Raw genomic sequence first — 20,509 nt, 5'->3', positions numbered from 1 at the left:
AATTTCAGTGTGCAAATTTAATATGAATACAACAAAATAATGGCAGTACTGCATTGATTGGTTCAATAGTTCATTTAGAAAAAAAAACACGCACTGACCTTTCACCTAGAGTTTTTAATATGACACTGAATACGTAATATAATTTATCTTCCATTAACGATATTATCTGGAATTAAATCCAGCTAATATAGATCGAAAAGTACAGCAAACAATTATTTATTATGCTTCAAAGTGTGGAACAGAAGCATATCTGCTTCATAAAGATGTAGTTCTTCAAGAAAATATCTAATATTAAAAGCTAACAATACATTCGAGAGAACTGAAGCAGATAACAATCAATTTTCGTAACCAGTGGTTCTAGTACCTTACATCTGAAAATTGACAAAAACCAAATAAAATTTTCTACAAAATTTATATTAGAAATATGCGCAGATTGATATCCAAAAATCATTTTCGTCGTGAATTTCGGAGCAAATTTTATAAGTATACAAGAAATCACGAGTGGTTATTTGCTCCCTGATAAACTTATTACGGAAAGACTCAAGTGTGTGTATATGACGCAATAAACGATATGTATTTTTAAAATATATATATATATATATCTATATATATATATATATATATATATATATATATATATATATATATATATATATATATATATATATATATATAAAAGGCCAGGAAGCAGGAAAAAGCAGCAGTGGTGTCACACTTGATAACCCACTACCATTACTCCAAGTCAACCAGATGTGCTGTCATCACCAGCAATATATCCTTCACGAGTTAAAGCTGTTCCTGTTCCTGAGATGTCACTGTTAATGATAAAGATAATGATCTTGACAGGTCATCCGCCATTTACAACTTCTTTTCGAGGTTACAATACAGGGTAATGATTAAAATTCTGACGAAGTATTTTATTTGGTTAAATTAAAATTTTCAAGAACTATTGTATTTAGTTGAATTACAATTTCATTTGCTTTTCACTTGTTAGTTAATTTTCTGTTTTCAAAGGATTTGTAGTAATTTCCTGTAGTTCATGTATATATAGCATATTATCATCCAAAATCCGTAATTTTCAAAAACACGACACTCCTCAAGTTCGGAAGGTACCATACTTTTGGATGTCAACCTGTATTCAACATGTCTATCAGATGATTTGATTAATCTATTGATTCACATTGTTTTCTATGAAGTCTGGGAGAAATTTTAGTCAATTTCCATGTGATTATACTTAAAAAGGTTTTTAAAAATTAAGGAAACGTGTCAGCATATTTGATAGATTTGTTCCGCTTTTCTTTCAGGTATACCTGTGGAGATCACTACAGCTAAGATAAATTGCGATTTTATATATTACTCTGGTGTAAGCCAAGTCATTTAGTAAGTAGTGTCCTAGTGCAGCCCCTTAACATTTTGATTTTGCATCCGCAGACAAAATTTTCTGGAATTAAATCTGATGTATGTCTCTCTAGTTTAGCACTCACATAGTCACATTATACGAAGAGTTACTTGCTTTATTGTTACCAATAAAAAAAACGCTGTGTAAAAAATTAACTTTTTTTTTTGTTGCAGTTCTCTCTAGGGTATTGATAGCTATTAACGCTATTGACTACCTGCGCCATCTTTGTTTCTTAGCTCGTTGATTTACATGGGGAAATAACTTTTCTAGCTCGTTGATTTACGTGGAGAAAATACTTCTCTGTTTTCTTTGAAATGAACTGAAATTTTAATGGTTTGACTTTACTGATTCTTCTTGAAATCTATTAAAATGCCCCTTACTTTGTGAAAATTAAATTAAGTTTTATATATACTTTCAATATTAACAATCAAATTTAATTATACATATTAATTAATGTATCAAACTTAATAAAAAATATATTTTAAGCGTGTCTTTTCCACGAATTTTGAAAAAAAAATCCTTTGATGGGAAAATCAATCCATCCGCAAAGTTTAGTTAAGGTTAGCATATATTATGCAAATGGATTTTCAAAAATGCAAGGGACTTTTAATTACTATTTGCGGACAAACTGTTTTTTCCAACAGACGGTTTTTTTTATTTTTATTTATTTTTTTTTATTTTTTTTTTTTTTACAAAATTCGTAGAAAAGACACACTTAAATCTTAAATTATATTTTTTAAACTTTTATTTTAAAGACATGTCTGAAAGCTTCAAACTTGCTATAAAAGTGTAAAGGAAAGGAAAGGCTATACTCGTTGTCCATCTTACTGGACATTAGTTCAACGAGGGACAGAGCTCGCTGCTAGTCCGGACTGTGTTAACTAAAAGACGTGAATATAATCATCTCATTAAAATTCCAGTTTATTTTAAAGAAAAAAAATCCATATAAATCAATGAACAATTAAACAAAGATGATTTACGCACTCTACACTGTTAACAGTGTTAAGATACCCGGTAATATGAAGTATGCATGTTAATCATGGAAACGAACTATTTCCATAATTTGCTTCAATAATCAATCAAAGTATGTGCATCTCCTCATTGTAACATAAACAAATTCTGCCTCCACGAACGTAAATTTTTGGTCACGGAAAAGCGGGTTAAGCTCAAATTAACTAAAAATTAATTCGTGCACCGTTAGACTTGTTTCGGTATGTATTTTATCTTTTTTTAACTTATTATTATTATTGTTATTATGAAAATCCAGTAACATATATCGATGTACAGTTGTTCGAAATTCTGACGGATCGACCATAACAGTGAAAAGTTTCTGCTTTAAAAATGATGATTTTTTTATTAACCCTTTTCCTTTGCACCACAAAATTGATTACGTCATGTCTGTATTCCGTTTCCGCCACTATCTTCACCCCACCAAATTTTTCATTATCAAAATAATTTCTTTTAACTTACCATGAGATATATTTTACCCTCTAATAAGTGTATACACGTTCTTTAATGTTCCATACTTTTGCAGATGAAAAACTAGTATATTTTTACTCTTCAACTTCGAAACTCGCCGTCATTTTTACAGAAGTCTCAGAATGAAATGAAACAATAATACACTAATACACAATAATAAGATAAGAAAGTTTAGTGCTCACTTTGTTACAAGCAGAAAAATTAAATAAAGTGTGTCAAAGTTCAATAGTATGACCTTCAATCGCAGGTAGTTTTGTTGGTATATGACGGTGATGATGACACAATTTCTTTTCAAGTTCCAACGTTAGATTTTCCACTTCAGTTTCCAGACTTCGATTCCTCTGGTACATCTGCATGTAGTTTAGTTGCAACTGCTTCTGGTAGCGAATGACTTTTTCCTTCTCTTCCAGCCAAGTCACTCGTTCTTCTTCGAAGTTGTCACGTTGCACATCTAATTCAGTCTTCACTCGATGGAGTTCCGTTTGGAGCTCCCGTTGGCTTTCCTTTTCACGGATTTTCATTTCATCCAATTCTCTTCGCAGTTCCTCCGCCTCCTCGCTAAGCTGTTTTTTCTCTTCCTGGGCTCGCTCCAGTTTCGCCTTCAGGTCTCGCAGCTGACTTCGAAGCTGGATCATTTCATGGCCTTTCGTTGTTTGATCACCCTAAAAGAGAAGACAAAAGTGAGTAACACTTTGTATTCAGTATTTCGCAAGTAAAAATAAAAGAGACTCAACAAAATTTTGAAAATAACTCGAACTGACGAATAAGATACATTAAGTAGATCTTTAAGAAGCTCATCTTGACTTTTTAAAAATTTAATGAATAACTTAAAAGACAATTAAGAACATCAGGTATTATCGTACAACAATGCTATTAAACGAATAACCTTTTCTCATAGACCACAAATTTGGGTATATAGTTTATGACCACAATTGTTGGGCACCTAAATTTATACACTATACGAAAGATGTTGAAAACAAGTACTGTTATTAGTCTTGAACAATTATTAGTTATTACTCATTTTGGCTGGCTCAGTTTCCTAATTTTTTATGTTCTTCATGGTCTTTAACCACTTAAGTGGTTGCTCTCTTCACCTGCTCGCGATTCCGCAGTAGCCATATAAACTTCTACGTTGCCTCTCAGTTCATTTCAATCTTGGACAAGAATTTTAAGAATGATAAAAAAAAATGCATCAAAAGATTGCAGTCTTGGCCACTAATTAGTATTTGGATCAGGGCCCACAAAATTTTTGAACGACCTCTAAATCGAGTTTCTGTATTTTCTACGAAATAAGCACATCATATTAAGTTAACTGATAGTTTGGGTTTTAGCTACACTATATGTATAAAATACGCAGTTCTCCAGATATAAAACGCACAAGAAAATTTTTGATTGAAATATTTTGGATCAGGGCCACACAAAATTTTTGAACGGCTTCTAAGATGAGTTTTCGTATTTTTAACGGAATAAGCAGATCATACTGAGTTAACTGATAGTTTGGGTTTGCTACACTATATGTAGTTCTCCAGATATAAGGTGTACAAGATTTTTTTTTATTTATTTAACTACATGGGTAGCCCAAAAGTATAGGTGTACAGTACTGTACTGATCAGCTTATTGCATTTTATATCATTTCTTATTGTCATCCATCAGGTAGACTTAGTTTCTTTATTATTTGTTCTTAATGTGTTTTACTTACATCTTAAGCTCGGAAGAGCAGAAGTAAATAAGCCCATAAACTAGAATGTTATACTTGATCAATGCAGAGGTGTATACCTACTTTTGGGTGTATACCCCTGTAGAGTATATTAAATCTTTTGATCCAAAAATGCAGAAAAGCACGCTAACAAAAGCTGAAAGCAGACAGTACAAACGTCAAATGAAAACTGAACTAGGTTGTGACGTTCACACACATCATAATCGCTTCATTGGTTATTCAGCATAGATTCAAAAAACAGAGGAAAGGGATACTCTTAGCGAAGAACCTTAAATCACTAGAATTTTATAGTTACGCATAGGTTAATTTTGTACAATCTTAAAGTTTGTAAGATAATATAGTGTTCTTGTGTATCGTAAGCTACTCAAACTAATAACGGCACGAATTGATGGTAGTAGCTAAAACAAAGAATGTTATATCCGTCTAAAAGGCAATGAGAACATCATAAACAATATGAAAATTAAAAATTACAAAGAAAATTAAAACAAAACTGTTTTCAGGGAAAATAACGATAACTTTAGTATTTAAAGTTCGATTAAAAAAAAAAAAGTCCCGTTTATTTTCTCTATGATTGACTTATAGGAAAAAGATCAAAGAGAAAGAAACGACAAACGTAGTAGGTGGTCATTAGATCAAACTTCCTCTTCAGTTGCAATACAAATGCATGGTCCGAGCTTTTTATTTTACTTTGCTGCTAATTTAATATACCCTAGAAATATTGGCAGACATGTAAAGTGGGTGAATATAATATGATATTGATATCAGTCACTTTTCCAGACAAAGAAGGAAATACTAATTCCGTAGTAAGGCACGCAGTTAAATATGTAATAACTCGTTACCTATTCCTGATAATAAATATGTGGAATAGATTATGAGTTACATATTTAACTTTTTCTCTACAGAATTATATTTTTTTCTTTATGTTTGAAAAAGTAAAATTTTGAGATACGATCCTTCGTCAAAATGTTGACAATATATACAGGGTGGTCCGGAAGTGGGCATACTCCCGTTTAGTTCCAACAGTATAGTGTTAGTTATGGTAGAATGTTTGTACACAGTTACCTTGAAGTAAGAGTTTTAAGAGTCATAAACATCGGTATGATCACCATCCATGTCGTAACACAGTTGAATTCTGCGCCAAATTCTCGCAGATGTTTTGCGGAGACGTTTCCTGGCCACTAGATTAGAAGAGATTGTGCATCTTCACCAGCTCCATTTGCCTAGCCTCCAAGAAGTACCGATTTGGCGACACCAGACAATGCTCTCTGGAGTTTCATAAAGCAACAAGTAAGAAACACTCGATATCATACAACGCAGGAATTACGAGCAGCTGTGGAACACGCCTTCACCCTCGTGACTCCGGAGTATCTCTGCAAAACATCAACGAGAACTTGGTGCAGAATTCAGCTGTGTTACGACATGGATGCTGATCATACCGATGTTTATGACTCTTAAGACTTCAAGGTAACTGTGTACAGACATTCTACCATAACAAACACTATACTGCTGAAACTAAAGGGGAGGGGGTACGCCCACTTCCGGACCACCCTGTACATGTGCCTCCTATAGATGCACGGTGACTTCGCATACAGAGAATATGTAGAAAGTTGCTCTTTACGGCTTTTTTTCCTTTATCTCATTTTCTATTTTGATTGATTCTATTAGTATCATTTTATAAGAGTAAATATTTATAGATTTTGCGACACTGAAGAAATAACATCAATTGCATCTTCCTTTCGTAGTCGCTTTATATCAGGTTCGAAGGTTAGAATGATATTGTGAAGTTAACAGCAGACGAATGACAAAACTTCTTAACTCCTGTACGTGCTTCAAAGAAGATACAGAATCGGGGACGGGGAGAGAGTCTACATTCACGCATAAACTTAGTCCTCTGAGAGGAATTAGTCCCAGAAGCGACAGTCCTATTAGCGACAGGAACTGTTACCTGTCCTATGAGCGACCGATTCATTTACATTGAGATGATGGAAGATGATATGATTCCATCTCGTAAAATTTGTTTGAGTCTGACGTTATTAGCGCCCGAACAACCTTGGTATGAAATATACACGTGCCAGTGATAGTGTTCGTCAAATATATTTTTTTCTGTACTGTGAGTGCAAATAAAACTTACTTTAATTTTGAGTTAGATTTGACATAAACATACCGTATCAAATAACTTAACGAGACAGCAGGGATATTTCCATAAAAAGTATATTCCTAAAGGTAAAACAATAAACAATCCAAAAGGCACACAAACTTTTTAACTACCGTCCCCCCTATTGTAAGCTACTAAAACGTAAACTAATTGCTTAATTTGTCTTCCTCCCTTGATAGAGTTTTCCCCTTGATAAAGTCAATGTATTCATATAAATTAATTCAAAAATATAATATTAGGAAAAGCGTATAAAAGATTGTTAATGTAATGAGAGCATTCTCACGTATTAATTTCAGGTAGAGCGAAATTTTTCATAGTACATTTTGTTAGGTTCTAAATCACATTAGCATAAAACAAGTTAAAGAAGAGAGAGCCTTATCTTCTTCCATTATCTTAGTATGAACGAATCGGTGACTCATAGGGCAGTTAATAGATCGAATCGGTCGCTCATAGGACAGTTAACAGTTCCTATCGCTTATAGGACTGTCGCAAGTAGGAAGACACCCTCTGAGAGTGCGTCTAGAAACGCAATCTTCTGGATCTACCGTATGCTCGCGATGGATCTGCCATCTGACTTGTTAAACACCAAAGCAGAAGAACAAAGTCCTGTTTTGATTGATTTGATTTGATTTTGAGTTTAGCGCCCCTTTCAGCAGCGAGGTTATATAAAACGTGAACCTATTGCCGAAAGTGGTTTCCGAACCACATGAACTTCCACCGGAAATCGAATCCAGGACTCTCACGCCCAAGGCGCGTACGGTAACAGCTTAGCCATGAAGGAAGTTCAAAGTGCCCCTTAAAGGAGTTAATATTTGAACATGGAATTTTTATAATGTTTTAAAAAGATTCAATATACTGTATCAAGAAGTCATTCGAATGACCAAGTCTATAAAAATATATTATTGCTAGTATCGCAAAAATTCAAATAAGGCTCTCCATAATAATTTTCTTAGTTATCATTCGAGTCAATTTTAATGATTTAAATTAAGTAAAAACGTTTGTCATAAGACTGAAAAAAATGAACTAAAGTCACTCGAATAATTTAAGAAAGATACAGGCTACTGCATGCGTGGTCCACAATACCATATAATCGGTAAGGAGCAAACTATGGGCCAGATGCGGCACCCTGAAAAGTTCTACTTGGCCCGTGACATGCTTCATAATCTGACGAATGAAAAGAAAAAATAGAGTTACTTCGAAAGAGTTGTATTGGAATCAAACTGACAGATAAGCATTTAACTTCAGTTCTTAGAATCAGTGGATCCCCAGTTCGAGCCAAACTATTAGGAACTTCGATCATTAATAAGGTTTAGTATCACAAGAATTTTGTAAAATGTACCTTTGTTGTTTTTAATAAATCAGATTGGCTCGCCTAATTTTTTTCTCTTTTTTCTTTGGTCCTCTCGTAAAAAAAGATCTCCAACGGTAATGTACCTAATGCACAAAATATGTAATGTTAGGATCATGTCACCATAATATGAACTGTTTTAATAAATTAGATTGGCCCGCCTAATTTTTCTCTTTTCTTTGGCCTCTTCTAAAAGAAAAAAATCTCCAACACTCCCAGATATAATTTACTTAAGGCACAAAATATGTCATATTAGGATCATGTCATCATAATATGAACCGTACTACAGTGCTTAAAGTGAGCCGGTATGAGCCGGTTATGCATCCGAAAGTTAGAAAATCGGCCGGTATGGCATACCGGTAAAATAAACTGATTTAAATTGTAATTTCTGTGTTAAAAAATACACATAGAAATAAGTACGACGTTGGCATTGAGTCAACAAGTATATTTTTGTATTATCAAAGATTTTGTTGCTGCTGCTTCGAAAGTAAATAACAGTATCCTACTACCCTTTCAATATCAGAATTTTACTTTTTTTTTTCAGCGTTTGTGCTATCAATTTCACCCCCACCCTCTCTAAAAATTCTAACTACCGTGACGCCCGCCAAAAATGTTTAACCTGGATTTACACCTGGCATTGACACGACTTTTTTTTTTAATTCAAAATTAATGTTTTCACGTTGTGTGGACTTCTGTGTTTACAATTATAAGAAAATTAGTGTCGACGACGAGACGAGATTAGACCAGAAGAAGCTTTTGAAAATGGGCCGCGTTAGATCACTATGTTATTGCAAATGTAATATTTAAGTTGACGTACCATCCTTGTTCTTCCACATTTAGATCACCGATATGCTCAAGCAAAATCATTTTATAAATATTAATTTCTGTTAGGCCGATGATAGTTGGCAAAACATTTAAATATTAGTCCTATCTCTCTCTCTCTCTCTCTCTCTCTCGTTCACTCGCTCGCTCTCTCTCTCTCTTTCTATGGATTTTCACGTCAAAAATGGTGCAAAAATTAGGGATGGGCACGAGCAAGTTCGAGCGAGTTTTCATTGAAACTCGACTCGACTCGAAACAGACATCTTTAAGCTCGACTCGAGAACTCGGCTCGAAAGATTTCCTCCAACTCGACTCGAAACTCAACTCGAATTTGACTGTAGTTTCGAGTCGAGTCGAGCCAAAATGAGCCAAATGCTGGGTGTAGTTTCAAGTACTTTCTCCAAGTATCCTACATAGCCAGTTAACATCATTACCCGGCTTGGGCTTTTGTTTCGGGTCCAAAGTTGTACCGTGCAAGTTTCAGCCTTGGTGGTAAGAACTACAGTATATACCGGTACTTATATTGGTGCTTACGATATTTGAGGCTGTCTCGTTATAAAAATCCATTGTAGTCTTGTTAATCGAGACGAGACGAGATGCGAGCAGTGTTCCATCTTGTGAGCAACACTAAAAATATCCCACATTACTGCTTACATTTCTCATAGATTTCGCTTTCCAGTGTACTCAGGAAATGATTTGAAAACGAGCTAAATGAGCTAGCCATTTATCAAACTCGACTCGATTCGAAACTCGACCTCAAAACAGTGGTTCGGCTGGGAACTCGACTCGAGAATATTATTTTTAACTCAACTCGAATTTGCTTCGAGTTTCGAGTCGAGTCGAGTTTCAGCTCGACTCGTGTCCATCTCTAGCAAAAGTGGTCATATTTGTTCCATACCGTCACCTAATCTGATGTCACTTTAAGCACTGCCGTACTACCAGTGGTGTATTTACGATTTTGTTTTGGGGGGCTTTGCTAACTTTCGGGGAGGTTGCCTGAAAATGTGAAAATTCTGCAAGATATTTTATATACTTTACTATAGTAAGATTTCGGGGGGCTTAAGCCCGGAAGCCCCCCTAAATACGCCACTGCGTACTACAAATTTTGTTGTTTTTCTTTTTTCTGAATTATCCTTATCCTTATTTTCTGATAAGGACAGAAAATGTATAAACTGAGGGATTGTGAACAGCTACTAACAGAATAAAACTGAGAGCTTGTGTACATCTAGTAACAGGTTTATATATCATTCCTCACGTAAAAGGATTTCTAAAGAAATCTTAAATAATTGGAAAGTTGCATCTTTTGTACTTAACATACTTTTTGATGTGTGAAAAATTTATAGCGACAACAAGCAACCAAAGCTGCCGATTTCTGCGAGCAATGTGTTTGCAATGAACTGTCATAGAAGTTGTTGCAGTAACAAGCATTTGTTTTTCTATCTTTTTGGTTTCCTTTGGGAATCTAAACGGCGAAACCTGTCTCTCTACAACTGCAATGGTTGTTTTTCACTATCAAGTCACAGATCACGAACTTCAAAAGGAAAATAAAGAATCACTAGTAGACGTGAATTTCACACTGTTTCTGCAGCTACAAGAAGACGTTAACATGACAAGTTTACTCACTGGTACAGAAGTGAAGTAATTGGTTAACAGAAGTGGAAAAATATAAGCTTTTATTACCTTTTGCATAGTTTCAGACACATAAATGGAAATACATGTATTTCTCGGTGGTCCAGTCCGTGATAGATGACCCAAACATTGGGAAAAGTGCTGTTTCTTTACTTTTCTTGCCAACAGTAACTACAATACATGAATCCAACAACCTGTATTTGTTATAGTTTCGGATTAAAATATACTTTATTATGTTCTGTTGACCACACGACCTGCATATACTCCACAAAAGTGACATCATCGAACACAGAACTCCCTTACGAACATTTATTTTTTGCTACATAGCCTACACGCGGTACTCCATACAGAAGTTGAATTTTACAGTGCCTTAGGATTTCGAACTTCTTTGCGTTGCCTGCCATAGCAAACACCTAATAATTGTTTCCTTCGGAAGTAAAATACACAAATCGTTCTAATAAGAGTTAATTACAGTAGAGCGTCGATTATCCGAACGTCGGTCAACCGAACGACCGCTTAACCGAACTGTGTACTCGCTCGCACCTGTTACTCTCCCATCCTACCGTCCATCATCCCCCTCACTCCCAAACCAAGTTTCCCACAGTAGTCGCCGCACTGAGCCACCGCTGGCGGAACATTGCTTCTAATGGGGCCTTCATAAGGCACTGCTGACCGGCCAAGCCGCCAGTCGCTGTGTTTCAACAATCAGCACACTTCTTTTTATGAATAAATTTACTGTACAGTACTTCTTTTCGGCAAATAAACATGTACAGTTCGATTATCCGAACAAACCAGTTTTCCGAACACCCATGTCCCCCAATTACTTCGGATAATCGACGCTCTACTGTAGTTTGAATTTGACTGTTTTTGAAGAATGTACCTGACGGACTCTGCACCTGATTTTTGCTAACACTGTATAGTCTCAAGCTACTTAATATATGGAAATGTGGGTGATATATTGTATATTTACTTTAATAAAATACGTAAGAATAAATTTCTATCTTATTATATAAATAAAGAATCACAAAATCGAAATCTGTTTTACGATTTTTCCAAAATACAGTTTATTAACTCCAACTTAATATTCCATGAGTCATATATAATCTTCAGAAGGCTCAGAACTCCCTGGCTCATATTTAGCTACGAGTCTGATTCAAACACAGTATTCTTTCCTTGCAAATAAGGGAGAGATGGTGGAGTGCTCACTTTTAGAGCGAGAATTCCATGGTTCAACCCCAGTCCATGATAATTTATAGTAGGCAACATTGCGTTCGTGAGTTTATTCGGGTTCTCCCGTTTCTTCCACCACTCTCATCACACCAAATCTTTCATAACCATTAATTTTCCTTAATCCGTTTCTTTTAGCCTAAAGGGTGTACCTAGGTACAAAAGGACGTTGAACTGGAAATTCCGCATTTTCTTTTTTCATTTTGCAAATAATTAGGCAAAGTATAATTAAAAGGCTTGATATGTATAGTATACGCTTCTTTAATATAGAATTACAAATGCTGGTATGCTTGAGTTCAGATTCTAACAAAAAAGATATATTCATGCTTATTTTTACAATATAGGCCTACTGTACATTGAATGGATTTAGAGAATCAATATAAGTTATAAAGCAGTAGGCCTATGTCATCTCAGCTCAGTCATGTGAACAGCGCACACAGAATTTCATCTAGGAGGTATTCAAGCTCTCAAGTTAATATCATTTCAGGAGTTTGTGTACAGATCTTAATATAGTAAATGTTTTTGCAAGGGTGGTTAAAACCCGAAACCACCTTGCGTACGGCACGGTATATATATTTTATTTGTAGAATTGGATTGAAGTTTAACGCCTCCCATCGGGAATCGAACTCGAGTATCCTGGGTCATATAACAAGGGAGCTTGAGAGGCCTATATATTATGTGTGTGTGTGTATTAACATACAGTCTTCTTTACTTCACGTGACTGCGCTGAGATGACTTACGGAAAAATCATGCTTTTACGGTGAGATGGACACGAAAGGATGATGTCATACGTAATTTCCGGCAAGGAAACATTGGAAGAAGAAACGTACCGGGAAGGAACAAAAGAGAATAAATAACAAGACCATGTTAAAGAAAATCTACTCAACCAGCAGTGGTTAACGCAGTGAGGCGTTGCAGTCTCCAATGACATCATCAGTGCTCAACTATACGTGATATATACTGCGTGTACCCAGACCGCTTGCTTTTCACCACAGTTTTGCTAGGACTTAAAAGTTAGTACGTGATTCAGATGGTTAATTTTCTCATGAGGAAAGAAGAAAACGAGAGGGTAAACGGCAGACAAAGCATTCAGCAGTTAACAATATAAACTTGTAAAAGAGGAGAAAAAAAAACTCAAATGGACTACTCAACTTTCATGTTATACTCCAGACGTGAATGATTCATGCATACTGATACAGAACACAAACTGTGCATGAAGTCATTTTACTGTCTAGAATGGGATCCATATTTGGTCGATTGCCGGCTCCTATTTGCTTTATCCACTACTAAAACTTCTTGTGAGTGGGCGATTTTTACTGATAAACCATTTATTACTATTCTTATTATTTTTTTAAAAAAGAAAAAGACTTCCAAAAATTGTATATGTAGTAGTGGGGCGAGGAAGAATCCAAGTGAGAAAAGCAGAACTCACGATACGAAAAAAAAGTCGTTCTTGTGATATTATTATTATTATTATTATTATTATTATTATTATTATTATTATTATTATTATTATTATTATTATTATTATTATTATTATTGGTTGATTGGAGTTTATGGTCCTTTTTCTGTGTCGAGGTGATATGAAATAGGACTTTGTGTTTAAAGTCACATTCGAACTAGGCCTACTTGAATTCGAATTGAATACAAATACTTAAAAAATGACAGCAATCTAATATAACGTTTAACGTTTAATGTATTCTCAAATATACTGTTTAAAAGTGTTTCCCAACTTTATTTACCTGGCGCCTCCCTTCATAAACCTTGCATATTGTCACGCCCCCCATCCCCGTCCCTTTTGCTCGTTGGCCATATGTGGTTTTTGGCTAACCTCTTCTGCAATTTGAGCTTTGAATTGTCAAATCTTCAATAATAATAATAATAATAATAATAATAATAATAATAATAATAATAATAATAATAATAATAATAATAATAATAATAATAATAATAATAATAATATCTTATTCTCACAAAGTTTATATTTGTTTGCAGCAAGATTTCTGCATACAACTGTAATGTATTATTATAATTATGAAATTTGGTCTTTAAGAAACCACAATCCCCACTCAATTGTTACTTTGAGTTTATATGATTTTTTATTTAACGCCTCTTGTAACATATTTATAACATTTGTAATTATAACCAATCGTAATTTAGAATACATTCTTGGATCTTTGTAAATCAGTCATAATTGTTTAAATGTCGCTTTTTCAAGATTACATCAGATATGGTTTTACGTTCATTGAAAAAAAAATGGTATTCAACTACTCCAGGTTGGATTCCCGGCGGGAGATCATGTGGTTCAGGTCCCACATTAAGTTGTAGGTCTCATATAGCTTCGCTGCTGAACAGGACGCTAGACTCAAATCCAACCGTAATGAAGCTCGCGATCTCCCCGCAATATTTCATTGGGATTATGCCCCTCTCCTCATTCCGTATTAATTGTCCGTAAATGGTTGGATCTCTAATTTCATGACCTTTGCATGGGTCGTAGTAGTGAAAATGAATGGTCAACGGGGTCTCCAATCTAATTCCGATGGATTTTTACCATTGAGGGCATTTAAAGGCGGCGGGCTACTCAATTAACTTCAGAATATCCAGCATCTGAAGGAACGATGTAATGTATAGACATAACTATGATGGACGTTCTGTCAAAAGTTTTGGAGAATTGCAGACGTAGCTCACGCACATGCACTGATGTTGAATGTACACATTGAGCACACTATGCATCCCTAACTCTTAACTCACTCTATAATATATAACTCATAGGTAATTTGTGCAATTTCATGAGGTTATTTATAACGAATACTATATTAACAGTAAGGGTATAATGTTACTTTACCTGGGAATCCTTAAGTTGCGACTTAAGCAGAGATATTTCTCCACTCTTCTGGCAGAGCCCCCATTCTGTTTCCTCTAGCTGCGCCCGTAGCAGCTCTGTCTCTTGTCGAAGCTCCTCCACCTGTTGCTCCGATTGTTCCTTTTGGTTCCGAAGCTCATCCAGTTCCTCACGTAATTTCCGCTTCTCTTGCTGGAGCTGGAAAATTATATATCACTTACTTAAGACTAGGCAATTTGAAGTAATTAAGATTAATAACATAAAAATCATTTGTCAAATTTAAACTTCTTTCAGATTCTATAGTATTGTGTTGAAAACAGATTTTATCAGAAAAAAGGAGGAATAAATGGATATGATAATCTGTAAATAATAATAATAATAATAATAATAATAATAATAATAATAATAATAATAATAATAATAATAATAATAATAATAATAATAATAATAATAACAATAATAATAATAATAATAATAAAAAGTGATAGTGCCTAAGTAAATTAGAAGAAAAAGCCTTGAAAAGGGGAACCATTAATATGTTTTTCTTTGGTAATAATAACTTGTCCTAAGGGACAATGGAGATGGAAGTTAATGAGATTTTTTAATTGTAAAAAATCATGAAGTTCTTAATGTGAAGTTAAAGACTGATAAAATTTGGTAATATAATGGGATCCAGGCTGGCAGAAAGGAGGAGAGAAAAGGAAAAAATCACGGAGGCAGCAGAGACGTAAAAAAAAAAAAAAAAAAAAAAACTTAGCCATGTGGAAAGGAAGAAATGTCGGACATTGGGTGAGAGGTTTCCACATTTTCCTGCGAGTTCAATTACTACCACTAGTAAAAACCCAGCTAAAAAAGACTATCTGAGCTATCGTAGTTTGGTTTCCTAGCGAAAACCGTTTTAGTGACTAGTAACTCAGATATTGTGCAAATAATCGCATTACTATCATTTTGTACATTGTGTAAATAAAATTGTGACTAAGCATTTTGCCGTAAATTAGGTTCTTTTACTTTACTTCTATAAAGAAGAGATTATAACCTACCTCTCATGCACTGATAGACAACGTGGGATACTGGTTGATAGCAAATAATATAAACTGATATCATATACCATACCTAACTCAAGATATTTGATTAAGCATTTTTATTAATCAGTATATTGTAAAATTACAACCGAGCTTTGTAATTAAAATTTACTTGTACACTTTCCGGGGATTTATTCCAGCAACAGACACCTACATATATATCCTAGCATGATTCACTTCGTGCTCATTGATTGATTGATTCGAAAAGAAAATAATTATATACGCTGCTCAAAACATTTAAAGTAAAGCAAACACTACAAAAGCAGTCCATTGTGTGTTGTTTGAATTTTACAACCATTGCTATATTTAATCACAAATCAACTGTAAAGTTCCAATAAACTTATCACATGAACAATATCTAAATCTAAACACACCATATACATAATTTGAAGAGGGCTACTGTAAACTTCGAAATCTTAATTTACGTTAAATTTTCCTCAACCTGTTCCAAGATACGTAGACCTACCTCGCTGCTGTAGGGTTAGCATCCTAGTAATAAAGAGGCAAATATCTCAGTCAGTGTGTTAAGCTAATCCTAGTAATAAACAATCAACCTAGCAAATGTCGCTACCTGCTCTATTGCTCGCCTGACACGCTAATAGATGTCGCTACCTGCGTTGTCATGTGTTAAACTGTGCAGGCAATGTGCCGATTTAAACTTACAGTGACGATTTAATAATGTTTTCTTTAGGCTCGCCCCAATTTTTGATGTGTTGCTCTTTGATGATGCATTATAGCTTGCAGCGGTCCAAAGGCTCGGACGAAACAACTAATATTTTAAAATTTAAAATTTAAAATTTATATATGATTAACTGTGATGACTGGTTCATTCTTTGATTGTTCCATTTTCCCCTCCGTTTCTGGGCTATTTTTTTCTTTCTTAAGGGAGGGGAAAGTACACAACAAAGTATACAAACTTTACTATCACACTTTATATGCATTGGTGTGCAAAACTTAAGGACGAAATAAATAAAGTAACATAAAATATTGCGTAGTCGATGGAAATAAATAAAAGCCAAGCACCTCTCTCCCACACGTGCAAAACGTTGCATAGCGTGACCATAGTACCGAATGGGTCTGCTTATCCAACACAAAGCAGTTGATTGAAAGGGATGAGACAATGTGTCAGTCAGAGTGCTACTGAGATGCATTGTGATGGTGTTACTCACCAAAACATATCACGGACACAACATTAGGGTGACTTTACACGGGGAAGAATAGTCGGGATACTGGAAGAAAGACGAAGTGTGACGAGTGTAACGCAGAAGTTGGGTTTTCTCCAGACCTTTGTTTCAGATGCATGAGGAGCATTCCGAACCACAGGCAATCCTATGCGAAGGAAGAATGGAAGTCGACCACGGTCAACTCCAGCAGAGGACGACCGCAAAATCGTGAAACAGACAAGAAAGGACGACGTCAAACAGCGGATGCTATTCCAAACACATCTAGGAGGACTGCAAGTCGCACAATCTTACGCTCCATAGCGGACATCGCACTCATGCGGGGTGGCTTCTTTACCCGATGCTAATGACCGTTACGTTTTATTCCGCTGACACCCGCACATCGGCGACAACGTTTGCGATGGCACCAAAAACATCAGAACTGGACCGAGGAGGAGTGGGTCGCATTCTCTTCTCTGAAGAAAGCAGATTCAGTATTAGGATTAGAATTAGATTTCTAGGCTTTCAACATCTATGGTTATATTAGCCCATTCCCTATGAGAGATAATGTCTCTCGATGATCACACTACCCAGGGAATTGGGGAGTAACAAAGGAAGCAGTCTGGGATAATTATGTAAGGTACCACTCTGGCATTTGTCTAGTGTGTATGAGGAGAAGCTCATTCAGATGGCTGGCCTGAAAAATGCTTTTACCGCTACACTTTTTCGACTGAGTGTCCCCACTGGGAATCGAACCCGGGATCACACATCAAAGGCAAGAGTGTTAGGGACTATGCTACACGAGGACAGATTCAATCTGAGTAGTGACTCTGGACGTACGCTGATCTGGTGAGAGGTGAGAAGATGCAATGAACCCAAAAATATTGGTGGGTCGGTGTTCTTGTGTGGGAAGATATAATGATGCAAGGGTATACCCGGTGGTGCTATTCTATTCTTTTAACAACCAGTTATATATATACAGGATGTCCCAGGACGAAGGGTCAATATTTTGGGAAATGTTAGTATGAGTGATTCTAACCAAAAAAGTTCGTATCGTATGAACATAGGTCCTAATCTTAACGGTTTGAGGTTGCGAACCATTTTTGACTTTGATGCGTATTGTTTACCCTGTAACTATTTTACAGAGGCAAGAAATAGCGGATTTGAAAGGTGATGGAATGACCTTTCCAACGGTATGCAGCATGTAGCAGTGTCGTCTTTGGAAGGGAATCTATTGAGGGAAATTTGAGAAAGTTAAGGTTATTTAAAGAAATTGGATGGCAACACTGATTGCAAAATATCCCTCAATAACTTCTCTTCCAAAGATACCACTGCCACATATTGCATATCGTTGGAAAGGTCATTCCATCACTTTCAAATCCTCTATGTACCACATCCATAGAATAATTACAGGGTAAGCAATACGCAATGTAAAGTGAAAAATGGTTCACAACCTGTAGCTCTCAAACCGTTGAGATTAGGACCTATGTCCTATGACCTTTTTTGGTTAGAATCACCCATACTACCATTTCCCAAAATATTGCCCCTTCCTGCTGGGACACCCTATATAACTTTTTCTGGCCAGAATATATACACTTATTTATTAAAACTAAAATACAATGTTACAGTTTCAACAACGTAACATCATCTTCATTAGGCACTAATCCACATAGGCTATAAATAACAAGCATAGGCTTTATATATAGGGTATCCGGCCAGGAAAGGGACATATTTTGAAGAATTGATAGTATGAGTCATGACAAGCAATCGTTCGAGATATCGATGAAAAGACTACTCTATTTCGTACACATTGCTTCGAAGGTGCATATCTCCGCAATTAACGATGATATCGGAGTCAATCAAAAACAGGTAGGTAGCACATGTAATAGGTAATTAGATACGCATCACATTCATTACATTCACAGATCCCAGTATTCTGGGCAAAATGCCGGAATTCATATTCAAATTTCTACCTCCCCACTGAATTGAAACAATTCATGCAAAGTTGCTTGCTTTCACAACAATGCAAGCGGGTGGGAAAAGTAGAGAAGTGTTTTCACAAATTTGTTTGGCTTATTACTTTCCCTCTTGCATAGGTCATGCATGTTTTTGTGTGGGTATAACAAACGGTTCTGCGAACTTGAAATATTTTAACAACCGGTTCTGCGAATTCGAGATATTTAACAACCGGTTCTGCGAACTCGAAATATTTTTAACAACCGGTTCTAGCGAACCGGCTGAATAGCACCACTCGGTACACCGTCCTCACAATCTTTGAACGTGGTACACCTACTTTTCAACGATATTGTGACACTTACTGCTTCTCTACGTGCATCTTTTCAGAGGTGCAGTAAGATCCAACTTTTACTTTATGAATAATAAATTAGCGACCTCATCGAACTGATGCGCAAGTGCCGGAGCTCTCAGAATGAGAGGATATTCTGTGAATGGACTGGCATGTTTGTTCCCCCGACTTACATCCGATCTATCAGGTTTGGGATACTTCGGGAAGACGTCTTGTAGCACGTCTAGATGTACCAAAGGCCATCCAGCAGTTGTGAATATCGCTGGTTGGGTAATTGAACTGCATATCACAAGTCATTTCCAATTTTGTAAGCACCATGAGACGACGTTGCAGAGCTGTCCTTAGCGATCACGCGCACTTTTAATGACCATTTCACTCGTTGTGTAATATCAGAGGGCCATGAGTTGAGTGTACGTTATTACTGCTTCTATACAAAATTGCCATTTTTGTTCTTCTAATCATATGTTTCATTTTGTTGTTTCCTGTGTTATACAGTAGCATCACCTTCTATGTATGGTTTTAAGTTTCACCAATCTATCCCACTTAGGAGTGACACAGCATGAGAATCTTACTTTCTGTAATATTTTTCATTGTACAAGCTTTACTTTCAGTAGACTTAAATCTGATTTAAACTACTCCCTGATCAAAACAATACATTTATTGTAAAAATTATTAACGTGTAACAGTTTCGCCAACTATCTGATTTAAATTACTGTCTGATGAAGCAAGTGGATAGTTGGCGAAACTGTTACACCTTAATAATTTTTACAATAAATGTATTGCTTTGCTACGACCCGCTCGAGAGAGTAATACTCTCAGCAGTACGTTTTTTCGCGCGCTACTCTAGCCAGCTGTTTTACGCGCTATCCTAGTCAGTTGTTTTAAGTTGGTCACAAAATCTATATCATGGAGTACAAGGGGAACAAAACGAGCCTTATATCATGGAGTACAAGGGCAACAAAACGAGCCCTGCGGGGCTTCTAACCCGTTCCTACTACTACTACTACTTGTCTGCATAAAAGTAAGTAAATCACATTTTTGAGTATTATTTTCGTATTATTTTAATTTAAAAGGTGTTATAAAATTGTTTAAAAAATGTAAAAAAAAAAAAAAAAAACTTTCCTCGGGCCGGGTTTGAACTCACGCCAAAATAGATTTTAATTACTAGCATATAGCGCTAGCCCACTCGGCCACGAGGAACGACAACCAAAATTGTTTGAATTCTGCTATTTGAATGCGACGTGGCAAGGCATAGATAACGCCAACCAATCAGAACTGTGTTTTTCGTTCCTACTTCCGGGAGCATTACTCTCCTGAGCTAGTCCTGTTTTGCTCAGGGAGTAG

General features: G+C 35.7%; 1 protein-coding gene across 5 annotated transcripts in view; it reads right to left on the bottom strand.

Moving 5' to 3' along the window:
* Positions 1-620: 620 nt before the first annotated feature.
* LOC145690190 (uncharacterized) overlaps positions 621-20,509 on the bottom strand; it is a 313,493-nt gene continuing 293,604 nt past the window's right edge. For all 5 annotated transcript variants that reach the window (XM_081764836.1, XM_081764845.1, XM_081764854.1 and 2 more), the window contains 2 exons: positions 14,622-14,816; positions 621-3,540 (listed from right to left, as the gene is read on the bottom strand). In XM_081764836.1, the coding sequence (XP_081620962.1) occupies positions 3,094-3,540; positions 14,622-14,816 (642 nt within the window). In that variant the 3' untranslated portion in view covers positions 621-3,093. The remainder of the gene's footprint in view (positions 3,541-14,621; positions 14,817-20,509) is intronic.

Source organism: Thermobia domestica, chromosome 1 (genome assembly GCF_964235325.1).
Source record: "Thermobia domestica chromosome 1, izTheDome1.hap1.1, whole genome shotgun sequence".
Classification (NCBI taxonomy): Eukaryota; Metazoa; Arthropoda; class Insecta; order Zygentoma; family Lepismatidae; genus Thermobia; species Thermobia domestica.
The sequence above is the reverse complement of the archived record's forward strand: the minus strand, read 5'-3'. Positions and strand labels throughout refer to the sequence as shown.